At 42.2% G+C, this 16,209-nt stretch overlaps 3 protein-coding genes across 29 annotated transcripts in view; 1 reads left to right on the top strand and 2 right to left on the bottom strand.

Moving 5' to 3' along the window:
- The first annotated feature begins 1,533 nt into the window (after positions 1-1,533).
- Positions 1,534-6,240, top strand: miox (myo-inositol oxygenase). Its single transcript, XM_015964606.3, has 10 exons — positions 1,534-1,657; positions 1,762-1,842; positions 3,604-3,684; positions 4,051-4,213; positions 4,298-4,365; positions 4,554-4,663; positions 5,511-5,578; positions 5,659-5,708; positions 5,774-5,886; positions 5,968-6,240. Exons 1-10 carry the CDS (start codon positions 1,640-1,642, stop codon positions 6,074-6,076), a joined length of 861 nt encoding a protein of 286 aa, XP_015820092.1. The 5' UTR covers positions 1,534-1,639; the 3' UTR covers positions 6,077-6,240.
- Positions 6,187-10,814, bottom strand: lmf2a (lipase maturation factor 2a). The gene is made up of 14 exons (XM_015964600.3): positions 10,587-10,814; positions 9,841-10,094; positions 9,742-9,770; positions 9,424-9,617; positions 9,156-9,334; positions 8,939-9,083; positions 8,691-8,819; positions 8,506-8,611; positions 8,332-8,428; positions 8,065-8,247; positions 7,826-7,994; positions 7,482-7,593; positions 7,194-7,302; positions 6,187-6,918 (listed from the first exon to the last, which is right to left on the bottom strand). The coding sequence occupies exons 1-14, from the start codon at positions 10,678-10,680 to the stop codon at positions 6,523-6,525; spliced, it is 2,196 nt and encodes a 731-aa protein (XP_015820086.1). The 5' UTR covers positions 10,681-10,814; the 3' UTR covers positions 6,187-6,522.
- A 1,717-nt stretch (positions 10,815-12,531) lies between these two features.
- Positions 12,532-16,209, bottom strand: part of c2cd5 (C2 calcium dependent domain containing 5) — a 29,658-nt gene continuing 25,980 nt past the window's right edge. For 20 of the 27 annotated variants that reach the window (XM_054733118.2, XM_054733119.2, XM_070550685.1 and 17 more), the window contains 5 exons: positions 15,897-15,929; positions 15,507-15,638; positions 13,239-13,432; positions 13,017-13,163; positions 12,532-12,874 (listed from right to left, as the gene is read on the bottom strand). In XM_054733118.2, the coding sequence (XP_054589093.1) occupies positions 12,761-12,874; positions 13,017-13,163; positions 13,239-13,432; positions 15,507-15,638; positions 15,897-15,929 (620 nt within the window). In that variant the 3' untranslated portion in view covers positions 12,532-12,760. The remainder of the gene's footprint in view (positions 12,875-13,016; positions 13,164-13,238; positions 13,433-15,506; positions 15,639-15,896; positions 15,930-16,209) is intronic. The other 7 variants (XM_015964597.3, XM_015964599.3, XM_054733122.2 and 4 more) reach the window with 4 other exon arrangements.

Raw genomic sequence — 16,209 nt, 5'->3', positions numbered from 1 at the left:
CTAGAGATTTTGTCATTTGTGATCAGGACAAACTGCTGCAGAATTATCAGTAAAGTTCAGTTTTTATTTTAAGGAAGGATAAATAATTCATCCTCACACACACACGTATGCACCCCCACCACACACACACAAACACACACACACACACACACACACACACACACACACACACACACACACACACACACACACACACACACACACACACACACACACTATGTCAAGTGATTCCATTACCAAGTTGATAGTTTACAAATTCATGAAGTCCCAGAGTACTGTGAGTTTTTTTTTTGCACAAAACACTATTTTTAATATCTACATGTCACCTTTGTTGATCTTTACAAATAAAATCTCCTATAAAATAAATATTGTCAAACAATTGATGGAAATCCTTTAAAAGCCTGTTAGAAAACCTGGTGTTGGGTCCTTATTTTTGTGATGTTCAAGAGTCTAAACTTTAGACTCTAAAGGTATATTTTTATTTAAGATTTCACACAGCCTCCACATGACTTGTTAAACTTGTTGGTGAAAAACAAACCCACTTAAAAACATTCAGATCTCACGAGGCTCTCATCTGTCCAATCAGATACCAGAGTTGTGCCGAGCCTCCGCCCCTCTGGCTCAAAGAAAAGTTCAGCGCAGTCAAATGTTGGGATGTTTTCTGTTCACTAGTTATCTTGTCCAAAAATCGCTTTTGAACTTAATTTCTAATTACAAATTATTTGCTGGGATTAAATTCTGCAAGATTCTCTGTGTTGACCCCATGACCTCTCTCCAGACACCCCCCCCCCCCCCCCCCGTGGGGAACCAGCAAACATAAGGTCGTCTATCGACTTGTACTTGTTTGAACTCTTTGGTCAAGTTTACATTTGAAAAAGGCTGACTGAGGAAAGCAGGACACCTGAAATGAAGAAAGTCGTCAGAGAGAAGCAGTCGTGTGCGTAAGCGGGTCAGTGCTCAGAAAACATGCAAATACAAAGGTCTGGACTTGTTTGTGCTCCACTTTTTCTGTTTCTGTGTTCAGAGTAAAGATCAAGGTCCACATCTAAAAAGATCAGTATAGTAGAGCTACTCCCTGCTGGGACTAACTCTGGTATGCCTTTTTTACCTTACCTCAATTATCCTCATGTAACACCCTTTTCATCTAATGAAATGAGCGCCGTTCTGGCTGCTCTCGTGGACTGCCTGTGCCTGTTTTGTCTACATGTGTGTGTGTTTAACCTTGGTCAGGTTGTGTTTGCGGAGTCAAGTTCCTATGCTCTGGGTCGCTGGAGCGCTGGCAATAAAGCTTATTCTGATTCTGATTCTGAAAGGAGTGTGCATTTGTGAAGCAATCATAAGAAAATGAAACGCTGAAAATCAGTGACTCCACATGTGTGATGTGCTGATTTCTGAAAATCTCTTCCTGTAACGGACACACACACACACACAAACACACACAAACAAACAAACAAGGACAACGTTCAACACGGGACACTTCCATTAGAGGAAGCTTTGGTTAAATTGTGACCGAGCATTGATGTGTGCTTAACGTGAAAAAAACCTTCAGGGGTCAGAAACATGCAGACTGACGCAGGAGGATATATAAGTGCCCAGAGGCAGGGGTTCATCTCTGGAGGACGTCAGCTCGAATGTCAACATGAGGGTTGTCAACATTGTGAGTGGCATTTTTATTCAAGTTTTCTGTTGCTTTTTGAATATTTTCAAACATTTCTCATGTAAATTCTGAAAATATTTGCTGCTCTGTTGTTTTTAACACAGGGACCAGACCCGTCTCTGGCTTACCGGCCAAATTTACATTACCATGATGCAAAGGAGAAGGAAGACTACAGAAACTTCCAGGTGACAGCTTTTTCTTTTTGCACATACAGTGGGGCAAAAAAGTATTTAGTCAGCCACCGATTGTGCAAGTTCTCCCACTTAAAATGATGACAGAGGTCAGTAATTTTCATCATAGGTACACTTCAACTGTGAGAGACAGAATGTGAAAAAAAATCCATGAATTCACATGGCAGGATTTTTAAAGAATTTATTTGTAAATCAGGGTGGAAAATAAGTATTTGGTCAATAACAAACATTCAACTCAATACTTTGTAACATAACCTTTGTTGGCAATAACAGAGGTCAAACGATTACTAAATGTCTTTACCAGGTTTGCACACACAGTAGCTGGTATTTTGGCCCATTCCTCCATGCAGATCTTCTCGAGAGCAGTGATGTTTTGGGGCTGTCGCCAAGCAACACAGACTTTCAACTCCCTCCACAGATTTTCTATGGGGTTGAGGTCTGGAGACTGGCTAGGCCACTCCAGGACTTTCAAATGCTTCTTACGGAACCACTCCTTTGTTGCCCGGGCGGTGTGTTTGGGATCATTGTCGTGTTGGAAGACCCAGCCGCGTTTCATCTTCAAAGCTCTCACTGGTGGAAGGAGGTTTTGGCTCAGAATCTCACGATACATGGCCCCATTCATTCTGTCCTTAACACGGATCAGTCGTCCTGTCCCCTTAGCAGAAAAACAGCCCCAAAGCATGATGTTCCCACCCCCATGCTTCACAGTAGGTATGGTGTTCTTGGGATGCAACTCAGTATTCTTCTTCCTCCAAACACGACGAGTTGAGTTTATACCAAAAAGTTCTACTTTGGTTTCATCTGACCACATGACATTCTCCCAATCCTCCGCTGTATCATCCATGTGCTCTCTGGCAAACTTCAGACGGGCCTGGACATGCACTGGCTTCAGCAGCGGAACACGTCTGGCACTGCAGGATTTGATTCCCTGCCCTTGTAGTGTGTTACTGATGGTGACCTTTGTTACTGTGGTCCCAGCTCTCTGCAGGTCATTCACCAGGTCCCCCTGTGTGGTTCTGGGATTCTTGCTCACCGTTCTCATGATCATTTTGACCCCACGGGATGAGATCTTGAGATTATCAGTGGCCTTGTATGTCTTCCATTTTCTGATAATTGCTTCCACAGTTGATTTTTTCACACCAAGCTGCTTGCCTATTGTAGATTTACTCTTCCCAGTCTGGTGCAGGTCTATAATTCTTTTCCTGGTGTCCTTCAAAAGCTCTTTGGTCTTGGCCATAGTGGAGTTTGGAGTCTGACTGTTTGAGGCTGTGGACTGGTGTCTTTTATAGAGATAATGAGTTCAAACAGGGGCCATTAATACAGGTAACGAGTGGAGGACAGAAAAGCTTCTTAAAGAAGATGTTACAGGTCTGTGAGAGCCAGAGATTTTCCTTGTTTGAAGTGACCAAATACTTATTTTCCACCTTGATTTACAAATAAATTCTTTAAAAATCCTGCCATGTGAATTCATGGATTTTTTTTTCACATTCTGTCTCTCACAGTTGAAGTGTACCTATGATGTAAATTACTGACCTCTGTCATCATTTTAAGTGGGAGAACTTGCACAATCGGTGGCTGACTAAATACTTTTTTGCCCCACTGTAGCAGAGTAGCAGCTTCACAGTTTAGTCGCTTGATTAAAAAGCTAAATGCAAATAAAATCCAAGAGCAACACTTTTTGCAGCATAATAACATTTCTGGGTATTAAAAATGTTTTGGGTTTTTTTCTCTTGCATTGATGTTTCTGTTTCTCAGAGTGGAATCCTCTTCAGCCGAGTCTTTAAAACGTACAGCCTGATGCACACCAACCAGACCGTGGAGTTTGTCAAAAGAAAGGTGAGAAATCTGAAGTAAAAAAACAATAATCAGAAAATGTTTCCTACTTTTGTTTCCTCCTAGGAAGCAACACCACTTTCCCTGATCCAGTCCATGTTTGTGTGCCTTTAATCTGGTCAGAACGACCGGGCAATGACGTCTGATCTGATGTCTGATGTCCAAAACTAGTCTGAGCGAAACTTTGTCTCATCTCATACAAATCAGACACGAGACCCTTGCAGTATATTAAAGACAATTAATTGAGGCCGTTTGGTGTGTGTTTCTGATTAATTTGTCATTTTTTGGTCTGTGAAGTCAGCAGTTACATAATTCAATGATTATCAGGAACATTTAGAGATACAAAGCCACTATCCAATCTCTCTTCAGTACTCTGAATGGACCCAGTTTAACCACACTCAGATGGGGATGATGGATGCCATCATGTCCCTGGACCAGCTGGTGGATGAATCTGATCCTGATGTTGACTTTCCCAACTCCTTCCACGCCTTCCAGACTGCTGAGGGAATTCGCCAGGAGCACCCAGACAAAGGTACCCCACAGCAAAACAGGAATAAGGATGACATCATAGCCATTTAAATTACAGAACGTTTTATTCAGCTCTTAATCACCTCAGACTGGTTCCAGCTGGTGGGCCTGATCCATGATGTGGGGAAGATCTTGGCTCTGTGGGATGAACCTCAGGTACGAGATGGATTTGAAACCATTCATTAAAATGATTTCAGGATTTTCAGATGAGCTTGTAATTTTTACTTTTCTATAAATCGGTCTGTAATGCTGTGCATACGTGTGTGTGTGTGTGTGTGTGTGTGTGTGTGTGTGTGTGTGTGTGTGTGTGTGTGTGTGTGTGTGTGTGTGTGTGTGTGTTTTAGTGGGCGGTGGTGGGTGACACTTTCCCAGTAGGATGCAGATTTCAAGACTCAATAGTGTTCAGAAACAACACCTTCATGGAAAACCCAGATGAAAAAGACCAAACATACAAGTAAGAGATCACACTTTTAATAACCACTCATTTTTTCCAGTGACACCTGGTAAAAAAAACATCTTGGTGGGGCTGTTAGTGAAAAGTTTTGTCCCATCGTCCTTTATAAGTATTCACATGAACCGTTGGGAAATGACTACCATTCCATAACAATCATTTATCTCTTCTCCAAATAAGCACACAAGCCTAACATGTCCACCTTGAGCAACTGCAGTCCATAATGTCCATTTTTGTCCTTATTTACATTTTGGCATTTGTTTGCTTTCAAGCTACAGTTTTCAGTCTCTGTGAATCTCAATTAATCATCTGCTCAAAGCATGCACACCCCAAAGTGCAACACTCAACTCCACCAGTAGATGGCACTAACACGACCAGTAAAATGAAATAAAAATCCAGTTATGAACATCGTAATCCCATAAAATATGAACAAATAAACATGTTTTACTGCAACAGCTACATGTATGATTACTGTGTGTGTGTGTGTGTGTGTGTGTGTGTGTGTGTGTGTGTGTGTGTGTGTGTGTGTGTGTGTGTGTGTGTGTGTAGATGAGATCCAGGTGTAGATGAGATCCAGGTGTAGATGAGATCCAGGTGTAGATGAGATCCAGCACCTTCTATCATGCTAATTAGCTGGCTCCTGTAGCAGGGCCAGAAGTGTTAAATTCAGTGACGCTAATTGGTCAAAAATTCTTAAGTTTTCCCTAGCAACCAAATGTGATTGGCTGTTTAGCTGTAGCTCAGGGGTGCTTTTTCCCGTGCCCCAGGAGAAAAATTAAAGAGTCTGTTGGACAAAATTAAACGTTTAATAAGAGACAGCTGGCTGAATTTGTCACTTTGTACTTTCTAGCTCTGAAACTGGGATGTATAAACTAAACTGTGGCCTGGATAATGTCCTCATGTCATGGGGTCACGATGGTAAGAGGCATCACCTCCTTATTTATTAAAACCTGTATTAAAATTATTTTTTATTTTGAGTTGTGTTGACATTCTTTCAGAGTATCTCTACAGAGTTTTGAAGTTCAACAGCTGCTCCATCCCAGAGGAGGTGAGTCATCGATGGACTAACTGAACAAATAGACAGAAATAAGCTTAAGTGTGTGTGTGTTTTAGGGGTTGTACATGATTCGATTTCATTCCTTCTATCCCTGGCACTCTAATGGAGATTACATGCACCTGTGTAATGACAAAGACAAGCAGATGCTGCCCTGGGTCAAAGAGTTCAAGTTAGCATCTTCCTCTTCCTTTACATCCTTCCTGTTTTTGTTTCCCTGAGATTTAACTATTTTATTTATTTGTCTTAACAGTAAGTTTGACTTGTACACAAAAACCAGCACCCTGCCTGACGTGGATGAGCTGAAGCCATACTATCAGTCTCTGATCGACAAATACTGTCCTGGAATCCTGAAGTGGTGAAACCGAATCAAACACCATGTAAATAATTGATTTATGCTCGTTTGTTATGTGTGCATTAGGTACGGCAAGTCATTATACGTAAAAAAGAACATTCAAAGATTTTTTTTGGATCAAATTTTATTTTTTGGATCAAGTTTAAAACATGATAAAATCTCTACAACTTCTTTTGTGGTGTTTCGTTTGAATTTTCCATCAAAAGCCTTTACAGTGGAGAAAAAGTGCAAACGTAAATCAAAATGTGAAGCAGCACAAATCATTTACATTTATTCCATCTAAAGCTTGTTTTTATCTTATTTCCCCACTTTTGACCTTCAGTAAAGGTTTTATATTAAAAAAATGAAAGAAAACAGCAGAATTACTGATAACTTTTTAGTTGATGTGAAGCAGTGGCTGAAAAAAAAATCTGTACAAAAACAAAACCTCTTTGGTATTTAGTGTTTACTTCTTCAAAAACTTTCATCAAAAATATCTTCTTTTTCCATCCTGTCTTCTTCCCTATCCTCATCTCCATCGCTCTTCTCCACCTCCTCTTCACTTTTCGTTCCATCCTCCTCCTCCTCCTCTTCAGTCTGCTGCTCGCGTGTTTCCTCCCGGAGGTCCGAACAGCTGTCAGCAACAGCGTCTGTGTGATTGCTCGCCTTTTCAGAGACGTTACAAGCCGGCATAGTCTGTCGTGCACGTTTTGTTTTGTTGAGCAACACCTGGATCAGACTAAAGGTGGCGCTGCAGGCGATGAGGGTCCAGATGAGCATCGGGGCAGGAACCCCTCGGACTTGAGAGCGAAACCATCTCACCATCTGGGCCACATTGGTGTTGGATACACGACGGGGAGGAGATTTATCCTTCAGACGTGGAAAAATGATTAAAACGGACACTTTTTCATTATTTTGTTCATTTTTCTTAACCAGAAAACAGTTTTAACCAAGTATTTTGACTAATTAGGAACATACACATAATTTTTTGTGTTTATTATAAAGGTTAATGAAAAAATGTTATGAAAATGTGAAAACATTAAATCTGTAGCTACATTTTATTGCTTTATTTACGATTTTTCAGCCATTTTGAAATGTTTCTGTGAAAAAGTTAGAAATTCTTTGCAAATATGAGTTCATTTCACCTTCAGCCCATACTGGTTGAGCATGCTGTCCAGGAAGGTGTTGCCCAGATGCACTATGGGATAGAATTCCTCATCATAGACCCTCCTCCACCATCGCTGTGGATACGACCTGCCAAGAACAAAAAGTGTGTTTTCATGCATGTGCGGTTAGCGATAAAAGATGTCCACATTTAAATTATCTTCCAAAAATAAAGAATGAGGCTTTTCAAGCTTATTTTTGTAGAGAAACGCTGAAACAAAACAAGCTTTAAAGTTTTAGCACAGAAGCAGAAACCTGAAAGCACTGACCCGTCAGCCTTGGGTTCAGTAAACCAGTATCTGTAGCGGTGAGCCCGGAGGTAGGCCGGCGGCTGCTGGTGAAACGGATACCGGGACACGTCCGTCTGGATCAGCTCAATCACTGCAACGACAAAACGCAGACTTTCAGAGACTCGCTTGTTCCTCCTCCAATAAAAATCTGATCCCATCTTCCTTTAAACAGGAAGTGCAACCCTGAATCATTCCAGACAAGGAATGCTTTCTAATTCCAGAGGATTAAAACAGAGAAGTGTCGGATATTCCCTACGGATCGGATGATTTCTATTTAAAGGACAAAAACCAGAGTTCTAAAAATGGAACGTTGTAAAACGCACCGTCTCTTTTGCCTTGCAGCAGTCGGTACATCAGGCTGGTGAACCATGGGGCTTGTGTGTGAGGCCCCAGAGCTGCAAACCACATCTGCCAGTCCAACCTGGGCTGATGAGGAGTCACCACTGGAGGAGGTGCGCTCAGGTTCCCCGGCTTATACATGAACTCAATCTCCTAACGAAAAACAAAACAGGTAATAAAACAAAAAACTCTTAAAAACATTTGTAACAAGTTTACGTCTCACCGTCCACGTGACCGCGTCGTTGCTCCCTTCGATGATGACCTCTGGCCTCCCACCGACTCCGGTCATTCTCCTGAACAGACCGTACGAGTTGACCAGCTGGTACCGATCCACCACCTCGAAGGCCTGACGCACTCCGGGCCACAACCTGGCGTTAGAGTCGTACTCTATAAATGTGAACGGCACCTGGAAGGAAGAAGGAAAATACAGTGACGACTGGCGACGGATCTTTTGGGCTAGAATTGAAGTCCTGAGGTCTCCAGCACCCACCAGGCTGACAGCAAACAGGGAGGCAGAAGCAGCAGCGAACACGGACCACTGGACCATCCCCCAGAACCTCCTCAGGAAACCAGAGACGCACGCACACCTTTAAACAAACACACATCAGCATGGCTCCTATAACGTGCACGCAAAAAATTAAAAATAAACAAGCATGTCACGCACCTGAACATAGAGGTGATCATCTCCCAGGTGAGAGACAGGACACCGATCCAGACACAAGGGATGGTGACGGTCTTCAGGAACTGGTTGAACTGGTGGTACGTGTAGGCTGCAGGAGCGAAGCAAAGCGAACTCAACAGTCGAGCAAACTTTCTAAGAAACGCGGTCTTGAAGGGAGATGAGCAGACCTGTATGGGACGAGACGACGTTCTTCGTTTTATCGTACTGAAGATCGAAGCAGCTGATTGTCCCGAAGATCAAGAGAGACCACACAGCCAGCTCCAACAGGAAGCTCAGCCATGACAGCAGCTTGGAGACTGAGCAGAAAACTAAACATTTAGGCTGATGGTCTGATTCTGGAACATTTTTCTTAAAGATTGAGCAAAATCCCAGACAGAAATGAGGTGAGGTCTGTGCATTTACTCCATCATCGTACCGTTTTTCTCGTCTTCCACTCTGTCCGTCTTGCAAAGCCAAAAACGGACGTGCTGGTCATCCAGAAGAGACAGACAGAGGACCAGCGTCAGCAGGTTGAAGAAGTTGTAGTTCCCAGACAAAATGATGAGAACTTGAAGCAGCACCTGGTCAATGAAGGACAATTTTTTAAATCTTCAAAAGCTTCTAAATCAGAACAAGACTGTTTTTCTACTCACTTGCATGTAAAAAGCTCCCAGTCTGAGCCTGCGCAGCGGGCTGAAGAACAGAAAAGGAACAGGAATCTCTATAACCAAAGCTCCCACCACGCTCAGCTTCTGCCACCAGACCGGCAGCTGGTGAGCAAACCAGGCCAGAGGAGTGGGGATGCACTGGGTCTCGTAGTGATACGTCAGCGCTGTTCGACGCGGAGAGGAAATAAAAACATTCACCGCACCGTGATGATTTAATCAGCCTTTAAAAACACACATCTGCACCGTCCTGTACCTGTGAGGCCCCACCAGGTGGGGCATCGCGACGTGAGCTTCACAACTCCAGAGGCAAACATCAGCCTGAAGAGCAACCAGCGAATCAGCCAGAAAGTAACACGATCGTGCTCTCTGACCGCTCGGGAGCCCCTGATTATTGTCAGAGGTGCAACGATGACACAGAGGAACCCCGCCTCCAGAAGCAAGTTGTCCCTGATGGGTCAAAGGCTGTTATTAGTGAGACCTGTCGCACAGCTGCCGATGCAAACATCACTATAATGACAAATCTGCGTACAGCTGCTGTTAGTAGAGATTGTGTGTTAATGAAAACACTCACCACTGAAAGTAGAGGAAAACCTGACCCACCTGTAACATAAAACAATGTTTTAGGTGAAGCATATAAATCAATAATGAGGAAAATCCATTTCAAACTCACCTGGTACATGGACAGGTACAAGGCCCAGAGACAGAGAAACACCAGGCTGTCTCTGAAAGCCTCCACCAGGGTAGCAATGAGGCTCAGCGCCGCCCCGATGAGGCACAGCAGCTCCATGGAGGTCTGAGTGTCCAGGCCGAGCTGAGGTCCGAGCCAAAGCAGGGTGGGAGAGGACAGCATCTGGTCCAGCAGAGGCATCCCAGTGTAACGCAGCTGCCAGCGTGCAGGCAGCAGCCCATCGTTTCCGTAGAGACCTGAACACACACACACACACACACACACACACACACACACACACACACACACACACACACACACACACACACACACACACACTAATGAGTTTCGGTTTTCTCATGATGAATGCATAAAGAGCATGCACATTGCTGCAAGATGAACATACTGAGTTCAACAACTGTTTCTGTGGAACATCTGGAGCAACTGGAAGTGTCAGATCTGCACAAAAATTAATTCTGCTCAACTACAGGTCAGGGACAGGAATAATATTTCTACTGGTAAACTCCTCCTGTGGGCGATGCCTTGTGAATAAAATCTGTAGCTCTCCGCTACTGTTTAGAGCACAAAACTTTGTAATCACGTGCACATCTTTTCAGCTAATTGGCTTCACAACGCAGACGTTTCCAGTTGTTTCTTCTTTTTCACACTTTTCCGCACAAAAAAACAACAACACAAGCGATAAAGTTCGCGGGAAGCTAGCAGGCTAACGCGCTTAAAGTGGGTCTCACCTGGTATCTGCACGTACAGGGAAACAAAAGCTACCATGTAGATGACCGCCATGCACCAGAGGAACAAGCGCCGAGGCTGAATGATCTCCCCCATGTCTGACACCAGCTCGGAGGATCGGGTAGGAGCTGCCCGCTGCTCCTTTTTTTTTAAAGGAAGGAAGCTGGAAGCGGGATCGTAACGTAATGTCGATGGGGGAGACACGTAGTAGCTGCCTCGCAGCCCTTCCACTGAACGACCGAAAGATGTCGCTGCTGCACCTTTGAAGGCCGTGCCGCGTTCACGTCCGTTAGGGAGAAAACGGAGATCTCGCTTAGTGCGAGTTATCTAAAAATTGAAAATGACTTGATCCTAAATTCTACAAACTGCGGTTCCGTGTTGTATTTCATACTTTTAAAAAATTATTTTAAGGTCAAAACGTTGATTTCTAGGCTTATTTTATGCCCAAGAACGCAACTGAATTACCAGTCTGGCTAATTAACATTTAAGGTGGTAGTATGTTACTTTGTTCTTAAAAAAATGACAACTTTATAATTACAAAACAAACACTTTAATGACTGTTAATGTTATTTATAAACTGTTCACAGATTATATTAAGAAAATCAGACATATTTGGTTTGAGATGAATTTATTGTACAACTTAACAGGCAAGCATACAGATATATGGCAATAAAACTTGTGTCTGCATGCTGCTAGTCAAAGAGCAAAAGCATTAAACTATATACATTCAAGTTTTTGACACGAATACAGGAAAATTATTACAATCTACTGATCACAAATAGATAAGAGTACCTCTAAATTTCTGACAAGCTGAATCATTGTGATTTCTCTGCACAGGTAAGGAGAGCAGTATGATTTATTACTTTGATGTTACAAAAATACAAAAATCTGATTATAGACATATAAACAGACTTATAAACATTTATAGTATATAGTATATTTTTATGGAGCTAGGATAGGGACAATATAACATGTAACTTGCACTAAGTTTTGTAACTTCTTATCTGTTTTGAAACTAACTTTCATTAAGTAGCATGTAATTCACATTTTGTAACACATATCTTTCATTCTGTAACACGTAATTCTTGATTTGTAACACTTGACTGTCATTTTGTAGGATGAAACTTTTGGTACGTAACATGAAACTTTTCAGTCAATGTACAAGTATCAAATCACAACACTCGAAACACACAAAGTTGTTACGTACCAAAATTTATAAGTTACAAAACGAAAGTTACACGTTACAAAATTAGAATTGTTACAAACAAAAGGTTACATTTTACAAAATGTGAATGACATGCTACAAAATGAAAGTTACCATTACAAAACTTGGTACAAGTTACATGTAATATTGTCCCAATCCTAGCTCCATATATTTTCAGGTGACATCAACACTAAAATATCTCTAAGTGCAAAACAGATCAGTGGGAAGTTTTTTAAACACCAAAGCAGCAGAGGCTTGGCAAAAAAAAAATTTGACACAGAGTGATGCTTCAGGAGGAGGTGGTAATGCCAGGTCTGCTGCTTCAATCCCAAACCTCACAGTTTAACGTTATCCAATGAAACATATCTGGAACTAAACCCTGACAGGTCACTAATGACATTTATCTGTTACATTAAACCCATCAGCAATTTTTGAGTTGCCCACTCCAGAAGGATTACAGACATATGAGACATTAAAACCAGAAAACTCTCATGGGTTCTATCTTGACGTTTGGCACTCTAAACCCCACCTTCAGGTCGAACAACCCTCATGGCAAAAATGATACAAAACAGGGTGTTAGGAGTTAAATGATTTGCCTATGGACACATGCATCCCTTTTATCACGGCCGTTTGAATGAAATGATCTGCAGATGGACCAATCAGTAATAGCTGCCTCATGTGTAATCCCAACACAAACGATGGCGAATGCATTGTGGTTAAATCCCAATATGGATGGCTTTAATGACGCTTCACACTCTGAAGGTTCCTTTGGCTATTTTAAACCAGAAATGACTCATCAGTATCTGCAGATAAAAGAATCTTTCACTTGCTTCCTTTGCAGATTTTGGAGGAAAGTTTTCGTCTCTGGACCTTTGGATCGCCTACAGAATTTTAAGGCAAACTTTATCTTGTTTAGATTTGGATTTCTAGTTCTCTCCTGTTTTCTCCTGCACAAATGAGACAGTTTCACTGTCATGTAGCTCCATCAATGGTGCCACAAGTCTGTCCAGTGTTTGTGGTTTGCTCCTGGTCCGTTTCCCTGACGCAGATCACCGCGTCGCCGCTCACATTAATGAGACACTGAGCCTGACAAGTAAAAAAATAAAAGTGAGACAATTTTACTCCAGAAGAGGAATAAAATATGTAAAATGAATCGTTATGCATGTATGCATGTATGCATGTGTGTGTGTGTGTGTGTGTTTGTGTGTGTGTGTGCGTGCGTAGTAACCTGGTTTTTGTTAGGATTTTCCATTAAAACACAGTCTTTCATGCTGTAGGACACAACCGCGTTTCCACCCAGAGCTGCTACATGGGCTCGAACCATCGCAAACACCTCAGCAATGAAGGAATGAAGGAAGCCACTAACCCCGCCTTCCTGCAGAAGATAAACATGTTTTGTGTTAAAAACTGAGTAAAATGCACATCAACTGCCCAGACTCGTCTTGCTCGCCTCCCGTAAAGATGTCGTCTCTCTGATGAAGAACATGTTGATGATCCCAAGATATTTGATGATGCGCGTCCCAGGAAGGAAGGAGAGCGGCGTCATCTTCACCATAGTCACTGAACCCACTCCGAACGATCGGCTGGAGCAAAGCGAGCGCGAGCGGCCTTCGGGGAGCGGACTGCAGTGCTCCAAAGACGAGACTGCAAGTTCATAAAGAGAGAGCGGACGAGCCAAAAAGGGGATGTGAAAAAAGACAGAAATAGGAGGTGATAAAAAGAAAAGAGAACAGAAGGAAGTTGAGACATTTAATTGAGTTCATGTTTGGAATTAAAGGACAGATTTGAAATTTGAAGCACAAACAAAACAATGCCATGCAAAAAAATGCAACCAAGTTAGAATTTGCACATCAGAAGTAAGCGTGCGCTTATTAACAAACGGTAACTTCAAAATTATTCACTACCATGAAAATTCTTTACAGTCAACTATTTCACCTGAACAAAGGCGTCTTAGGTTGGGAGTTGAGGTAGACTGATATTATCATTTTTTTATACAACGGTATCGGCCAATATTTGTCCCTGGTAAAGACGACTTAAAGTCAGGCGCATCCTTGGGCAGCCCGTTGCTGCTGCAGAATTAATTTCAATGTATTTTTATGTTCACAAATAACATCTGCATTATAAATACTCTGAATTCACTTTACGTGTCCGAGTTTAACACTGAGCAGTGCACAAAGTTAAGATTTAACAATTAGTGGAATTCAGAGTTCAAAACTGATTCAGCTTCAGAAATGTGTATCAACTGGTGTTATTAGTGACATTTAGTATGAAAATAAGGAAGAAAAATAAGCATCTAGATATTGGCCATGAAAATCAGTCATCGGCTGACCGTGTCTCCTACATATCAGCATCAACAATAGAAAAAGAATTGCAGTCGACCTCTAGCTGGGAGTCGACAAAAAGATGCAATTAAGGTTTATTTTCTTCTTTTGGAAGCTGAAAACAAAGATTTGGTGCAGAAACCAATCCAAAATTCAGAATAAAATAATGGTAATACAATCATTAAAAAAAAACTTTGATCAGATTTAAACTAATTTTAGGTTTCACTAAATGCATTTAAACCAAACTGAAAGCTTCAGAGACTGCATTAGTAACTTGTAACTGCTTTTAATAATTGAGTGTTTTATCATTGTCATTATGTTGTAACTGTTTGTATTTTTTGCTGCCTCTTGGCCAGGACACCCTTGTACAAGAGGTTCTTAACCTCAATGGGTCTCTATCCTGGTTAAATAAAGGTTAAATAAAAAAAATAAAATAATTAACATGGCTATGAACATTTCTGAGGTCACCTATATTGCAGATGTGTTAGTAGTGTGTGGCTATTAATGCATTGCTGTTAAATGTATATGGTTTAAAAAGCGTGCACTGCCATGCGTGTCGTGCCTCTCAGGCAAAACAGACAGACGACGTCAGCAGACAGACAGACAGACCTGGGCACAGCTGTTTACAAGTGTGAATACAGTTTTCATAGTGAGGCGCATGAGAGAATATTGGCATCGTTTGGCATTTGTGACTGTGGTTTAAGACATGGAGACGGACAGAGAGAGCTATGAGCGGAGCTGGGAACACAAACACAAACCAGAGTGTGAAAGATGCTCCGTTGTAGGTATTCGGAGTTACCTGGTGCAGTTTCCATCCATCAAACCAGGAACCTTCAGAGCCAAACACTTACACATACTGTGCACAGGACTGAGAATCACACTAGCTCTTGTAGAAAAGCCCCCCCCCCCCCCCCCCCCCCCCGCCAACACACAACTCACCCATTCTGCCATGATAATTAACAGCTTGTGCTCAAAAATGTGATTCTGACATGAAACGTTGCAGCATTCACACCTCTTATCTACAAATCATGTCGTGTGTTATTATTTTTCACTTTAAGTGTTTTTCATTGATGCAAAAGTGGTGCAAAATTAAAGGAATTATCAGGAAAATGTTGCAACATGCAGATCTGCGTCAGTGCAAAGAGGGTAAATTGCTGCGAAAAGAGAACTGCCTTCTGATTGGTCATCGCTGTTGTTGTGAGTACAGGCATTTTCAGGCCAAGCAGCTGATTGTGACGCCCTCTGAAGAGGCTTGCGTGTCAACTTTCACACTCTAGCTAGGAAAAAGCCAGTGCTCGATTTACAATGCTTTGCCACCCCCCACTGGCATGCATCGAAGGGTGTGTGTGTGTGTGTGTGTGAGACGCTGTGTGTTCTGTATTTGTGGGTTTGATCACCAGAGTGTGCTAGAGACTGTGTCCTCCTACTTGTCTTAACTGATCCTCGTCTTATGGTGTGAGCTTTCAGCCTAAGCAGCTCTAGCCAGGTGCTGCATCTGTCTGCAAAGGAACCGTAATCAACGGAGACAGCTGGAGAAAATACACACACACACGTACACACGCACACACACAATCACACACACACGCACGCACGCACAAACAAACGCAAGAACAACAAGAGAAGAAAACAAATACAAGACACAAAAAAAGAAACAAAGGAACAGAAAAGAACAAAACTGAATGAGGTTCGAAAGCGACTCGAAATTAAGGTCCGAGACAAAAGGATGAAAAACCTAAACAAGACAGCGTAGTCAGTTCGGTAGCAGGGGGCACAAGGAGGGGCCTTACCTCTAGTTGAGACAATGGTATTCTCTGCGACACCTGTTACACACACACACACACACACACACACACACACACACACACACACACACACACACACACACACACACACACATTTATCCTACTATCTTCATACTTGGCAGAAAAAAAGAGAATTTACAACCGTTCTCCTGCTCTGTTCATAATTAGCTCTAATAATCATCCCGACATCTAAATGTCCTGCATGTCCAAACCTCCGCCTTCCCACCGGAGACGAAGCCACGCTGCAACACCAGCTATCTAGAAAACACCTATCTATGAGCTACGACACTCCACTACT

The sequence above is a fragment of the Nothobranchius furzeri genome, chromosome 4, assembly GCF_043380555.1.
Source record: "Nothobranchius furzeri strain GRZ-AD chromosome 4, NfurGRZ-RIMD1, whole genome shotgun sequence".
NCBI classification, from domain to species: domain Eukaryota; kingdom Metazoa; phylum Chordata; class Actinopteri; order Cyprinodontiformes; family Nothobranchiidae; genus Nothobranchius; species Nothobranchius furzeri.
This window is presented reverse-complemented; position numbering and strand designations above follow the sequence as displayed.

Bases quoted from the DNA above. Each gene is read 5' to 3' on its own strand.
- miox (XM_015964606.3), top strand. The intron at 5,709-5,773 runs GTGAGTCATCGA...TGTGTGTTTTAG, and splicing joins GCTGCTCCATCCCAGAGGAG to GGGTTGTACATGATTCGATT. The intron at 5,887-5,967 runs GTTAGCATCTTC...TTGTCTTAACAG, and splicing joins CCCTGGGTCAAAGAGTTCAA to TAAGTTTGACTTGTACACAA.
- lmf2a (XM_015964600.3), bottom strand. From the start codon at position 10,680: ATGGGGGAGATCATTCAGCCTCGGCGCTTGTTCCTCTGGTGCATGGCG. The intron at 10,095-10,586 runs GTGAGACCCACT...GTGTGTGTTCAG, and splicing joins CCTGTACGTGCAGATACCAG to GTCTCTACGGAAACGATGGG. The intron at 9,618-9,741 runs GTGAGTGTTTTC...TTGACCCATCAG, and splicing joins GTTTTCCTCTACTTTCAGTG to GGACAACTTGCTTCTGGAGG.